The sequence below is a fragment of the Pyxicephalus adspersus genome, chromosome 7, assembly GCF_032062135.1.
Source record: "Pyxicephalus adspersus chromosome 7, UCB_Pads_2.0, whole genome shotgun sequence".
In the NCBI taxonomy this organism is placed as follows: Eukaryota; Metazoa; Chordata; class Amphibia; order Anura; family Pyxicephalidae; genus Pyxicephalus; species Pyxicephalus adspersus.
This window is the reverse complement of record NC_092864.1, coordinates 16,203,547-16,218,868: the sequence shown is the minus strand read 5'-3', so window position 1 is coordinate 16,218,868 and position 15,322 is coordinate 16,203,547. Positions and strand designations below refer to the sequence as shown.

At 40.8% G+C, this 15,322-nt stretch overlaps 1 protein-coding gene across 2 annotated transcripts in view; it reads left to right on the top strand.

Annotated features, from left to right (window-relative positions):
- The first annotated feature begins 246 nt into the window (after positions 1–246).
- Positions 247–15,322, top strand: part of PAM16 (presequence translocase associated motor 16) — a 122,126-nt gene continuing 107,050 nt past the window's right edge. Inside the window, exons 1-7 of one of the 2 annotated variants that reach the window (XM_072417612.1) lie at positions 247–704; positions 5,645–5,741; positions 8,021–8,092; positions 8,458–8,528; positions 11,049–11,226; positions 11,619–11,695; positions 15,138–15,188. In XM_072417612.1, coding sequence (XP_072273713.1) covers positions 645–704; positions 5,645–5,741; positions 8,021–8,092; positions 8,458–8,528; positions 11,049–11,226; positions 11,619–11,695; positions 15,138–15,188 — 606 coding nt within the window. In that variant the 5' untranslated portion in view covers positions 247–644. The remainder of the gene's footprint in view (positions 705–5,644; positions 5,742–8,020; positions 8,093–8,457; positions 8,529–11,048; positions 11,227–11,618; positions 11,696–15,137; positions 15,189–15,322) is intronic. The other variant, XM_072417614.1, reaches the window with a different exon arrangement.

Genomic DNA, 15,322 nt, shown 5'->3' with positions numbered 1-15,322 from the left:
ACCCCCTCACTTCTATGGTGAACAGCCTGGCCCGGCAGCCCATTCACGTATATGGTTGACAGCCTAGCCCAGCAGCCTATTCATGTATATGGTGGACAGCTTGGACCATAAGCACCCCCTCACTTCTATGGTGAACAGCCTGGCTCGGCAGCCCATTCACGTATATAGGGGACAGCTTGGCTCAGATGCAGCCTTTTCACTTCTATGGTGGACAGCCTGGCAGCAGCCAATTCACATCTATGGTGGACAGCCTATTAACTTCTATGGTGGACAGCTTGGACCAGCAGCCCAATCACTTCTATAGTGGACAGCTTAGCCTGTGGGAATCTTATTCACTTTCATGATTATTACCAGATAAAAACTTTCAAAAGTGCAATTAAGAACATTCACTTCCCAAGCATAACTAGTCAATGACAGATGCAGAACCTGGCTCGAGCAGGGCAGAGCAATCGATCTTTGCTGTCATCGCTGGATACTGTCTCGCTTGGGCTGGGAGGGACTCCAGGGAGAAGCACAGAGTGAGAAAGGAAGAGACAGAAGAAGAAGAAGCAGAGAGACCACTGACAAGCCTGACTCAGGGACAACCGACCGACACTCAGGGATAGGCTGTGACAGGAGGAGGCGAGCAGCCTGTGTGCAACATCATGAACCGATTCAAGCCATCTAAATACAAGAACTGCATCCCGAAGATCCCCAAAAAAGAGGTGAGAGTGCACACAGATGTGAAGGTTTCATTCCCCCAGGGGAGGCTTTGCATAGTCTGAGCTCCAACTTGCATTGACATGAATACAACTTGTCACGGGCAGGCTGGGGTTAATGTGTGCATTGCACAAGGTGGGTGGGGGGCACCCATGGGTGAGCTCATGCCTATGACCATATATGGAGATCACACCTCATGCTGCATGGGTGCTGTCTCTGCATGTCTGCCCTGATACCAGGCTGACAGCTCATCACCTTTGGTCTGGTAGGGTGTAAATCATTTAGATGTAATAAAGCAATGCAAGGTTGCTGTAACCCTTAGCAACCAGCCTGGTAACACTTGACACCGGTTGCTATAGGTTACTGAACTTTACTTAGCTCCTCTTCCTTGTTGCAGCGGTGAGGATAATCATATTACTTATGTGTATTTACATCATGTGATGACCGCTGCATGCTGGGAGTTGTAGTTTCTGGAACCCTGAGGGGTGCTGTAACCTAACTGCAACCCCTCAGGGTTCCAGGAACTACAACTCCTAGCATGACCCGGTCATGACCCTGGTCTTGGCCTCATGGCAGTACTGGGCAGTGGAAGCTGATTGGTTGTGTTGTATTTTTGGTATCATCACCCCCAGGATAGCATGGCATCCGATTTGGCATCATTCAGCAGCCCTGTCACTGCATCTTTAGAAATCTCAATTGGTTAGGAAATGCAGATTTGTGTCAAATTGGAACAGAAATGCTGTAATATATTTAGCCGCTGTTGTCCGCCAGAGCTTTTAACATGCTGAACAGCAGAAGTCTATTGTGCTGCTCCTGGGGTGGTTCAGGTAATAGAAAATCAGCTGAAATTAAAAATTATTTATAGTCTGTGCTGGGCCAAGCGTCACTTTCACGCCTTCGCATCCAATTAGGAATTTAAAACGCAACCGAAAAACAATCACGACGTTTGTGAACGGCCATTGTGCCTTATGGTATTCCCGCTATGCCAACGAAAATCACAGTGATCATCTTTTTATAAATAACCATTCGGCATATTTCATTGGCCTGCTCAAAGTAGCGATTCTGTGGAAGAGGGGCGATCTTTTCATCTGATCACCTTTTCTTTGAACGTGGTGAATGTATGCTGCTTCCCCACCTCCTAGATTGTAAGCTCTTCGGGGCAGGGTCCTCTCCTCCTACTGTGTCACTGTCTGTATTCGTCTGTCATTTGCAACCCCTATTTAATGTACTGCGCTGCATAATATGTTGGCGCTATATAAATCCTGTCTAATAATATTAATATTTCATTTCCTGGTATTTCATACCAGGGCACCCAATGGGCATGTATTTAGCTGGGTGCATTGCGCTGGTTGCTGTTGGTTACAGGGCTCTTGCATGGTAAATCTGCCAGCAGCAATATTTAGCTGTCCTCCTGTAGCTGTCACCGCAGCTCCCACTCACCTCCCACTTATGTTTTGCAGATAGGATGTGAAGTCTTGCAGCCTGGTGAGGGTGGCACATACATAGACTGGTATATTATATACCGGAGGGGGGGTGGTATAACATATAAGGGGTGCTGTGTCTGAGCATTGCACAGAGCTGACTGTTTCCTGTGTCTTGTTTGTTTAAAGCTGTCATAAGACTTTCATTTCCTCCCATACTTCCTGTAGCTCTTGGCTCCGCTGTCTGTATACCCTGGCAGGGTTATCCTTACCCAAAATGGAGAAAGCACCAAAAACATGTGGGCATCTCAAGTGTGACTACAAATCCCAGCAAAAAAACAAAAACCTGCGACCTTTGAGATTTAACCTGCTATGTGCTTGGTTGTCCTGCCAATAAAATAACCACAGTTTTTTCACCTGGAACAGTCATGTAACCAGTGAAGTCGGGACTTCTGATCTGCATCCTTGCTTACAAGAAACTATGGGAGCCATTGGATTAGTGCTGATGCCACAGCCTTTGTAGAAAATCCTATCCCCCTCCATCAGCTGCAGAGAATGACCCTTGCTGCATGCGGGGAAGCAGTGGTCTCCATGTAGAAGGCTGGTACACCCCTTGCTGCACCACATTGATTGTTCTGCACTCAATAAAACTAATGCTATCTGCTGATTGAAGGATTCTTATACTGAGTGTGTCAGACCTCTGTGGAGAGACCACTGCCTCCACACCAAGTGCAAGGATTGTTGCCAGCCTCATCGGCTCCTCTATAAAGGACACAAACTGACTTAAAGCACCTGAAATGTGTTTAGCTGATTTAAGCCGTAAAGGAATGTTTGTTAGACAGTCACATCTGGAAAGAGGATACAAGTTGTATTCTGCAACAACCCTCCCTGGTGATGTCATCCTAGAGGGAAAATCTAATAAGGACAAAATAAAAGAAACATGTATAGTACATTGAGGAAAACAGCTGGGTCAGCACCTCTTCCTCTTCTGGCTCACTCGTCAGGCAATTATTCTTCTAATGTGTCGTGCTTAAAGTTTGAATTAAGTTGCTCACGCCTCAGTCCCTGACCATCCAGGATCATGTGGTCGGTGCCATGCAGAATCCCAAGCAATCAGGTGACGGGTCACCAGCCCTCCAGCAGATCAATGCAGATCACAACATTTGCTGCAAAATCTGTTTTTAATATTGCCACCGTTTTGTGGACAAACATGAGCGAATGCTGGTGAGCTGATTCCCTGGCATTCTGATTTTTTTTTTTGGGCAGGGGGACCTGCAAAATGTGCAGCTGCTGGGAAACAAATTATATCCCTTGCGTGGCTACACATATAAGGTCACATATTTAATGAAGAAAACACCAAATCACTTGGGTGGTTATCATAATAGGAAACTGAAGAACACATGACAGCTCTAACGTTTGATATAAGGAACGTGCTAATGAATTACAGTGTCATAACAATTCAGCTTAGTGCACCAGGAACCCATCAACTAAAAGGGGTACCTGCATCTAGCAAGGAGTATCAAATGACATCTAAAATTTCAAGCTAAGCTATTTCCGAATAACAGTCGACACTTATATCGTCCACACTATTCAATAGAACCATCAGGAACTTTGCTCTCTTCCACTAGAGTTTATTTGTTGTGTTTCTATGGTCCATGTACCAGCACCAAGTCTCCCAATCCCATGAGGAAGCCCAGTAGGGGGAAATGTGTCGGGAACTGAGACATTGCTGGCATCAGGAGACAAATTTTATAGCCCATGATGTAATCCTAGCATAGTGGAACTGAGTTAGATAAGGTCTAGCGCAGTAGGACTCTGTATAGTGTAGGAAAATTGATACTTAATAAAGCAAAATATTTTAAATACACGTCCTGCTTATAAAAGCCTGTCTTTTCTATCCCTCTCTCTACTATTATGTTTAAAAAAAAATGTCTGTGTTCAGCTCTGAATATGGTTTGCGCTACTGTTAGCCTTGCCTTTGTGTCATAGTTGATCCATATGGGTTATCCTCAATCCGTCAGCACTTCCTGAATCAACACACAGCAGCCTATACGGGTCTGTTTATTCACACATGAATGTATGGAATCTAGGAAGAGACGGCTGGTGTGGGTGGCGATACAGCCTGGATATACAGCTGGGTTGCAGATTATATGATGTACAAGCTGCGGTACTGATCACACAGAATCCAGGACAAAAATAATTACACGGATGCTGTGTAACAGAGCTTCTGTTTTATGAGACATTTATACTGAGCTGACCCAGTGGAAACAGATCTGCCACAGAAAAATTAGCTTTTAGGACACATTAACTATTTTATATATCTCTACCAAGTAACTTTGCACATTCAACGCATTGCCCCAGTTTTTTTTCCATGGAATAGGAGATCTGTCAGGAGCACATACGGAATAAATATTGCTGGGTTCCATTTCTGCCTTGTGGTGCAGATATGGACTGGGAATATGGAAGATATTTTCTTCACATACCTGTTTTGCACATTGTACAGCAAATGATACGCATCAAGATGGTGTATAGTAAGGCATGGGGCACTGATACATTTACAAAATTCATCTCTGCTACATAATAGTGCACCGTAAAACATACTTTGCATTTGGGACTGACTTACTGCACTGCGGAACAAAGAAGCAGCAGTAGGCACTCGTTGTAGTAATGCAGAATACTGCAATACAGAATATAGCAGAATTAATGCACATTATGATGCATTAGCAATTAATGTATTTACTGTCAGAAGCCAAAGTTCTGCACTGACTATCCTATTTTTATTTATATATATATATATATATATATATATAACACACACATATACACACATATTACATGTTTGATGTGATTAATGTTTAAGTTGCTGATGTGATCCCTCTATATCAGCCTTTCGCAACCATTATAACATGGGGGAACTCTTGAAAAAACTTTAAAGTCCTTAGGGACCCCTGCTATGATTACTATATTCGCGGTTCACGGTACGTTGGTGTGTTGGTTAGTAGGATGAATGCCTATTACATTGGTGGCCATTGGAAGAATGTCACCGCTACAGATAGCCAAAAAGGTCATTGGTGTCACCTAAACTGACCTGAGAGGCACAAACTGCTCATTGGTCAAGGAATCCCTAGCAACTTCTGTGGAAACCCTGGTTGGGAAACCCTGATCTAGATAGTCAGTCATTAGGGATGACTGATTAGATGAGGGTCGCCATTCCTTACCTTTGGAAATTGGTGATTAGTAGAAGGGTCCATGGAGGATGAATGGCAGATAAGGATCATTCCTGGCAAACGGTAAACATCGTGCTTGTTACTTGAGGCGCAGGTAGATCCATACTGGATGAAGGGCAGATTTCTTTATTCTGGGTGAGGGGCAAAAGTTGTGCCTAGGCAGAGGATTGGCTGAGGTTTGCATGTCTGAGTATATAAAGTAAAATCTTGCATTTACACATTTTAGGGTATGTGGCTTTACTAGGCCAAAGAATTTGTGTCTATTATTTATTCTCTGATTTTATGTTTGTGTTTTAGGGATGGATCGGGGACATCGGTGGTACATCTACAAATACCAATGGGAACAACATCAAGTGTGGACACAGTCGTATTGTCTATAATACTGATATCGCTGGTAGGTCCATATGGTTTAAGGAACACAGCCTACTGTTTTCTACCTGCTTTTTGTCCTTCAGAAATGAAATAAAACTTACATTATGCAACCGGTACATCAACCTGCTGTAATGGATTGATGAACTGCATCATTAGACTGCTGTACACATGTCGGATTTGCACTCAAGATGGGCAAGACCATTCCTGACAAGGGAGAATCATCTGACGTGTGTACATATCTGAACAATGACAGCTACTTCATATAAGACAACAGTGGGGTTCCAATTCCTTTCTGTCTGGTGGTAACCCAAAGCAAACCAGTCCAGATATCAGGATTTCAGACTTGATTATTATAGGTGTTTTTACTGTGTCTTGCTTTGGTCAGTTTTTATTTTTGGAACCCCTTTGTGATATGAATCTAGTTCTGGTTAGTAGGGGTGTAGTCTGTGCAGGCTGTAACACATAGTCCATTGTTATAAATGATTGCACCATCTGGCAGGGGATGCTTCTTAGTAACAGCATTTCCTGTCATCTTTCACACAAAGTAAAAATATCTGTTTTTTGGAAATATGCAACCTCTCGAGGCCCCGTTTTCAAAGGAAGACTAAAGAAGAGAGGCATACAATGCAGATAGACATGAATGCACCAAATGATCGTCCCTCTAACAACTCAGCCTCCTGTTGGGCACTGGACACACATGCTTACCAGGATGGAGCGTAGTGGTGTTAGCAGAATATGCCAAGATTGGATTATGATGGGGAAAAATAGCAGTCAGATTTTTTTTGTGTTTGATTGACGTTTCCTTCTCCTTTCATTTCACCATCATCTGCCTCTACTCATTTAATGACCATCTACCTTTACTCACATTCACAGGCAGCTGAACTTAGCAGGACTAAAAATGCAAAAAAATCGTATTATTTATGTGTGATGGAGAAATGAAATACCTGTTGATCTCCTGGCTGGGCAGACAGCTCTCCTTGCCCCATCCTGACCAGCACTTTTTAGAATACTTACATCTTTCTTCTGGCTGGCCACATGGTGTGCAGGACTTTCTTCCCTGATCAGGTAGTGGGGTGTCTTTAATTATGCAGAAAGTGGGGTGCCATTATTGCTGTTCTCTGCAGCATTGTACTGTGAGCCCGTGCCTCTGGCAATGAACCCCAGAAGTGTGTAATTGTGATGCCCTGGGTTCACAGGAAGTGGGTTGAGTGACAACAGGTATAATTCCATTGGGGAGAGATAAGGCCCTGGATCACAGAGTGGTAAGACTGCAGGGAGACTGTGTTATAAAAGTATAATTTTTATAATTTATACCCTACATATAAATGTGACGTTAAACCCTCAGGCTGGACCAATGTTGCAGATTAGGGTCCCTAATACTAAGCAAACATTTTCAACTTCCATCACCCAAAATAATTGTTGATGATAGTTGCAGGCAGGCAATTGCTGTGCAGATGGGCTGCTCGGCTCATTGTCAAGCAGCCTGTACTGTGCTATGGAGAGGGGATGGACAAATTGGAGCGACCCACTGTCGGGACTCAGAAAGAGAAATAACAGTAGCGTTGGCTGTTAAAGATCCAACGAGGCAGATTACTAACTTCTCCATGATATTGGGGGTCACCTGTGCACACCTTCATTCAACATAAACATGGCCACTTCATCCAATGAAAATAATAAGTGTGTACAGACCTGAAAAAGGTGGGTTCAGCTGTGTTTTTTTTTTTTAATTGGAACAATTGTTCTTAAAGGAGCAAGCACATGAGAATACATTTGTAGCTAATCGTGTGTATATTCTTGGAAGTGATTTGGGGTGACCACACACCACATATCTTTTAGTTTTCTAATATACAGCAGGGGTATCTGTAGTCTGTAGTCTGTAGTACAAAACAAGAACTACGAAAACATTTTGACATAATTGGCCTGATTTATTTAGGCTCTCCAAGGCTTTAGAGCATACATTGTCGCAAATGACTTTGAAGCCTGATGCTTCCAATGATATAATGTCTGCAAAAAGTTTTTACCATATATATATATATATATATATATATATATATATATATATATATATATAAAATAAACAGATGAAGAGGGTGCTAGTAAGTGAACTTCATTGTTAGGGTTTTTTTTTCAAGTTTAGCTTTAATTGATTGGTTTACAGGTACCTAATATGTTTTTGTACGTTTTACAAATTCAGTGTTGCTTGTAGCAGTGATCAAGTTTGTATTTATCTGACTTGTCTCTAGATTGGAATCTGATTGGCTGATATAATGACATATTTTGTATTTTTTTTTTATTTTTTAGGGGTGCTGGGGATCATTTCCCTCCAGGTGGATAAAGATAAGAAGACACCATCTCGTCTGCACTGCCATTCAGGTGTGTTTTGGATATTTGTGGTATGAAAACCTGGTGTGAAACCTGTCATTATCTAGCACAATGTAAAAGGAGTGAGTGGATACTTACCTACTCATCCAAGGTCTGCTGGTAAATCGGAAAATAGGAGTTGACACTTCCAGAGGCGCCAGTCTCCTGGGTCCCCAGTAGTGTTTTGTGGTTTCTTCTTCTGACCTTTATATCCTTATGATATTACTGTAACATGAACCACTTGCTTCTTTTACAAGTACTGTATGCAATTTATGCATTCTGATAGGTAATATCAGGGTTATATTAGTTAAAATTTAAAAATTAATAAATTTAAATTGTTTTCATTCGTGTCATTTCTCCTTCTCTCGCTCCTTCAGATGTGGTGACAGACTTTTCCTTTTCACCTTTTGATGACAATCTCCTGGTCACAGGATCTGCTGACCAAACAGTGAGTAGAAACTTTTTAACTGTTCAGACACTAAGTGCCTTCTTTATTTGCCATAGTAAAGGTCAACTCCTCTTGATTGGTAAAGCCAATCCTTGATCTGCCATGACTTTAGTTACCATGTAAAGCATTGGTTAGTGTTAAGGCCTCTGTAAAGTTTTAATGAAATCTTTTTCCCATTCTGAGAAGTGCTTCCACAAGCACTTAGCACTTTGGACCTTGTACAAATGCTGTATACCTTTGCTCAAGATGATAGATTGTGATCTTCTAGCATTGGTACAGCTGTTTCCGGAGGTTGTTTAGCTATCCTCCAAGCATGTGACATGAGCTACTGCTGTTTTTTTTAGTGGGGAAAACACAGTGGGTGCCTCATGCCCATCCTTCCCCCTCCACTCTCTGTAGAACAGTACTACCATGTCTATACAGTGCTTGTTCATTCTGGCATTCGCTCACTTCACTGGCCTAGATGAGAGATTTATATATTATCAGAATAAATTTTGCCAACCCCTTGGGATGTAGCTCTGCTGGATGGGTTCACTCAGTGGCATGAGCTAATACTACCTACTCCTCAAGGGTAAACCCATTCATGAAAGCTACAAGCACGCTGACCAATAGAGAACTGTCTCATCCTAGCCACTCTGGCTAGTACAACTTTACTTCCATTCATCATAAATCTTAAGAGAGCCACGACTGCCGAAACAATCCTCTCTAAACTAAGATCACTACATCTTAGTATCTACTAACCCAGGAATACTCCAAGATGATTCTGTGTTTTACATTTCTAAAACTCCCCTGAAGAAGCCAAACTAGGCGAAACACGTCAGTAAGAGAGACAAGCTAACGTTGAAGCAAAGCACATTCTACAATAACCTTGAATCGCACATGAGTCATACAGAATATAAGCAGAATTATGTCTGGAAGCATCTGGAAGCACTTAAAGATAATCTGTCTGCTTTTAGAATGTACAAACGAACTTACTGAAATAAACAACTTGAACACATTGCCAAAAAAAACTCTCTGTATAAGACTTGTATGTCTTACATACCTTTACAGGAATAAGCCTCACTTTAACTTTTTTACAGTTTTACCTGTATGGCAATCAGATTAGTCGGGTGGCTTTTGTTTGCTTTAAAAGGAAGTTGCACTCCCATATATTATAGGGTGAAATGCAGGGTGAAATGTCTTATAGGGTGAAATGCAGGTCAATATTAGGTCAAATCCTCTCCTGGCTGTCACTTAGGGTCCATCAGGCGACAGGATAGGGGCTTTGCAGTATGGTTCATTTTTTATTTTTGAGTACACATATACTGTAATGAGTTGCCAAGGCTTGTTCCCCCTAGCTTTGAGAAAGATTCATGCTGATAGAAAAGACAAACCCAGCATGATTAGTTTAATGTCAGAACACTATAGGGTAGCACAGCGAAAAGTAGCTTTGGCACAGAGCAGTTCAATATGCTACATGAAACGGATCCAATGAAAAGCTAAAGCAATCAGGGAGAATGCTTAATCGATATTTTTTTTTTTATTAAGAAACCAGGGAAAAGTATACAAGTCAATGTACAGAACATGGCAATATAAGACAACGGTAGAATCTGTTACACATTTAAATAAATATATATATATATATATATATATATATTGACCACAGTACCGAGATATAACAGCTCAGAAGGCTGCCAGAATAAAGCATAGGAGACCCTTCTATATGAAAGTATCCACCTATATGAAAGTTTTTCAAAGGCTTTAAAAGTGCATCCTCGTAGCTTGTGTTTAAAGCCAGTGGGAAAAGAACCTTAGTGGCAGGGAATTCCCCACTATGTTAACCCTCACTAACCCCAACAGCAATCCCTTATCCACTGCACCCCTAGGGGCAAGCCAGAAGCAGCTTTTTCAGAAGTACAGAAGGATATAAACTAAAGCAACAAGGTTAACATTTGCAACATGGGGAACATTGATATCTTTAATTAAGGTTTGGTTTGGTATCCTATTTACATTGTTGTTTAAAAACTTGTAAATCAAGAACAATAATACCATTCCACAAAAATATTAAAGATTTCCTTTTAAAATGAAAAACAAACAAACCTTTTCAATGGCCCCATCTCTGTACTAAAGTGGTTATATGCTTGTTTTTTGTTGGGTTTGATAAATAAGGGAAATACGTTCCTTATTCCTTCTTCCCATTGCACCCGGAGCTCCATCCAGCTCCTAACGCTTTAGGATGTGGCCGGCCTTCAGGGTGCCAATGCAAAATTAAGAACCATGATGATGATGTTAAAGACCTCCTCCAGTCAAGTGACAGAGAAAAGTAGCTGCAGTGACTGGAGGGGTGTCAGGAAGAAAGCCTGCAGGAGCGAGGCCTAAGAAAAGTATTTTAACATATTCCTCCGCTTCTAGACAAAATGAGATTTTAACCTTTGCAGTATGGAGGGGGAACCCACTGCTTTCCCTGGTATCCTTTAGGGAGCACTCTTTGTTATCCAAGGTCTAATTGTAATGTGATGTCATTACTTCTTTGTTTTACAGATCAAGTTGTGGAATTTGACAGAAACTGGAAATGCAACGGACCCCAAAGGGACGCTGGCAGTGGCAGGGGGACAAGTAAAGGCTTTGCAGTTTCACCCCTCAGCTGATGCCCTGCTGGTCTCTGCAGCTGGAAAATCTGCTCAGATCTGGGATCTCTCCACCGAAATGTCTCTTGCAGGTATCTGTTGTCAACAGCTGTTATGAAAACAGGAATACGGTACACGTAAAATTCCGGGCTCCAAAAGGCAATTTTTCAGTGGCTAAGGGTCACTTTATATGGACTGTTTGGCTAAACTTGTTCTCTGAATGTTTCTATTTCTTTAGTCTAAATACTGTATATCAAAAACGTAAACATTTATACTTCTAAAAGCAGCAATGAACAATGAGGAAAATTAAATGACAACAAAATCAACTCACATTTTTTTAATGTTGTACCTTAGTGAAATGATAATTATTGTAAAAAATGTATGTTTTATTGCTTATTATATCATAATGCTTGTTTGGAAAGTGAAATTTGTCTTGTAGCCCATGGAAGTGACCCCTGTATCTCTACTTTTCTTCTCTTCCCAGCATTGGATAATCACAATGATCTTGTGCAGAGCATTTGCTGGAGTCAGGATGGTGTACTGATAGGAACCACATCCAAGGCATGTACACAGATTCATCTTGTAATTCAGTTTATTGTGAATTTGTGACTCTTTGGGGTGTATTTATAAATAATTCCCCTGCCAACTGGACCTAAATTTGGCTATTTATTCAATAATCTGTCATTTGCAACCCCTATTTAATGTACAGCACTGCGTAATATTTTGGGGCTATATAAATCCTGTTTATTATTAATATTATTATTATTATTATTAATAATAATAATAATAATAATATAATAGTAACTTTCTATTATTATTATTGACTTCTGTGCGCTTTTGATAATTGGCCACTAGGTGTCAGAATGAGCCCTTATTATGCATTGAAATGGGCAATGAATAGGGATTTGCACAGCTATGAATGAAGCTGAATTGACAGAAGAATTTATAAATACACCCCCTTGTGTATTTCTGTAGTTTATTGCATTGAATCTAATTGAATAGGTTGTTTGGGTAGAACTTTACATTATGTCCTGCAGTAACATGACATTTGCTGCTCTCTTAAAGTAAAGCTGCCGAGGTATCGGCCTCAACATTACTAAGTCTTCCATTGGAATTTTTTTAAGGGCTCGCTTCTCCTTTCTGTATTGTAGTAATAGAAAATTATTCAGGGTTAACAGTACTGTTAAAGCAGATCCGAATCCAATATAGGTCCCCAGGTCCTTTTCCATGATGTGTAAGAATGCAAAGCACATTATGGCATACTTGCACCCTCCTCCAGTCATGTGACCAATGACAAGCTACCTCCCCAACCTCCATCACTTTTTTTGTCCTAGTCATTTACTGGGTTGTTCATCTTCAACCATCTTGCTTGGCCAGACCTTTGACTTCCTGAAGTATGAATTTCCGGGTATTCTGTAGAAACTTGGCATGCTAAAAATGTTAACTGAGTGCATAGAAGTCATCCATTTTAGATCTTTACATCAAAGTCATTAAATCAAATGGTCGGTTATTTTCTATTGTACTGCTAATCGGTGTAGACTGCTGACAGGCCGATTGTAAGCCAAGAAATGTCTAGGTTGGCCTAGTTATATGATGACAGATGTCAACATTTTACAAAGGGACTAGGCAATATTTAAGTATATTTAATATTGATGGGTGTTTAAAAAAATATTTGTGTTTTAAAAGTACACCTCTTCCTTACATGCAGGCTTAGGGCTTGGATTTTGTATTCCATTGCTGTACTGTTGTGTGATAACAATGGTGCCACCCGCATTACTGGCAAGTTCTGCCAATAGGTTGCTGTGTCTCAGTGCTTCATATGAATCAATAACTGATTCTAAGAGAAGGATTGGTACAGATGAACTGTTCTTCAAGTAAATAGATTCTTATTGTTTTTCCCATACTGTGCAAATGAAAAGAAATATGTAACCAATACTTTATAAGTAATTTCTGTGTTGTCGCTGGATAGGAAGTGATAGCAAATGTCCCTGAATAGGACACATGCAGCAGTAAAGCTTGATAGAGAATTTACCTTTTTCTTAATATCTAAAACTAAGTAAAATCAACACAACTAACTTAATGCCTTAAGAAAAGCATGTCATTGTATGCTTGCTGGGGTTAAAGATATGTCAGCTGCTAGAATAATAAGTGACTTGAAAATATGCAATACAAATTAGCAGTCACGGAAATGAGAATAAAGAACTTCACTAATGTGAAAGCTGTACAGAATGAGAGTTAACACTACATTGTAAGAGCCAGCAGTTGGCACACATAGTACATGTCGTGTTACATTACTGATGCTTATTCTTGAACAATAAGAAATCTTCATAAAGCCGCCACACAGACTTCTCATTCTACAAAATCTAGTTGCCTGGCTGTCTTGCTAGCTTCCTGTCATCAATACTTCCAGTTACTAATTAAAACATTTATACTTATTACTTATTCAACAGTGATGACTTACCCTCATTTTTATCACTCAGCTTTTAAATGCCAGAATCACATCTGCTAATTGAGGTTCTGTCATTTGCCAGTTGAATATCTGGGAGAGATGTTTATAATAAGAAGTGCTGATTTTGGGGAAAAAAAAGACTATGCTGTGTTTATAGATTGGGATAGAGACCCAAGTTGTCTTTCTGGGGACATGGGTATTTTTTCCTCGACATATATATGGAGTTTAATTTTAAAGACATCACCTTTAGTAAAGGTGCCCCTAATTATTCTGTCTGCCCCGAGTGCAACTCATCTAAGATAATACTTTACCTCTCTCCTTTATGAAGCCATCTTTCATTCAGCATGGTCCTGGCCAGTCCCTCTTTATACTGCACTTGCACTTTAGCTGCTAAAGATAAGGCTATGTACACACGTGCAATATTTGTCGATGGAAAGGATCTTTCATGATCCTTTCTAAGGACTACACGATGCGTGAACGAGTGCTGTACATACAGCCCTGTTCTGCTCCATGGTGAGGGGAGTACGACAGGGCAGTAGCCCGCTGCGCTTTCTTCCCCTCACTAGCATTACTATCGTTCATCATCAATCATCCTAGATCCGCCAGGACGGTCGGTCAGGCAATGGACGGCGAGCTCTGTACACACGCAGGATTCTGGTCCGGTATCAACCCTTAGCCAGTTATCGGACAAGAACTATTGCACTTGTGTACCCAGCCTAAGCCACGCTCCTAGGTACTGCTAGTGGCAGCCATGTGCACAACGTACCAATAGAAATGAACAGGGGCACGGCGAACGTGTGTAGTGTACAAAATAGAAAGGTAAGTATCATCCCAGGTGAGCTGCACTCAGGGCAGTGGAGGATTAATAAAGGATAACTGCACTGTTGGTCAAATTTTCTTTTTAAGATCCTTGGTTCACTACAATCAGAATAAGAAGCATACAAAAACTAATCAAATTCTAATGCTTATATAAAGAAGGTCCCTAACACACTTTAGATGATAGAATAAAACAACTAACCTGTTTCATTTCAATAAAAACAGAGGTTTTGGATGCATAGTTTTATCTGTCTGGCTTTTCCAGCTATGGGGGGCATATATAGCAATTCAGCATTTCCTGTTTGAAGATACAGCAATGGATCAGGAAGTCAGATATCACCTCTTAAATGTAGCTGGTGATTCCCTGTGTGTGTCTGTACTCAATACAAATAACCAGAATTGATCCATCTCTTAGGTTTTCTTTACATGACATGTACATGCGCAAGATATCTGATCTACGTTCAAAGCTTGCAAATTGCAGTAGCTCCTGAATTCATCATGATTGGATGTCATGGATAATCTTCATGGACTTTACACCAGATATACTTTGTTTAATGCTGATATCCTAAGGTTGTCTATGGTGGGAGATTTTGAAACCGTGCTTAGGTATCAAATGTATTTACTGCATGATTTTTATTAAAAAGGGTTTAGGGTGTGCATGTTAATAAGTTTATATGTTGCAATATTTAGCTGTTTCTCTTCTAAGTCAATTCTTATTTTCATTTTTTCTTCTTACAGGAAAAGAGACTGAGGATCTTTGATGTTCGCAAAAGCACACGAGCCAGCCAGGTATTGACCCGAGACATGAAGGAACTGTCAGATTATGTTACTGCAATATGCAGGATTTGGGGGGGGGGGGGTCCGGGGTGTCAGGAGAAAAGAAATCTCAGAAACATGGATTACATGGGCATGTTCCATTGCAG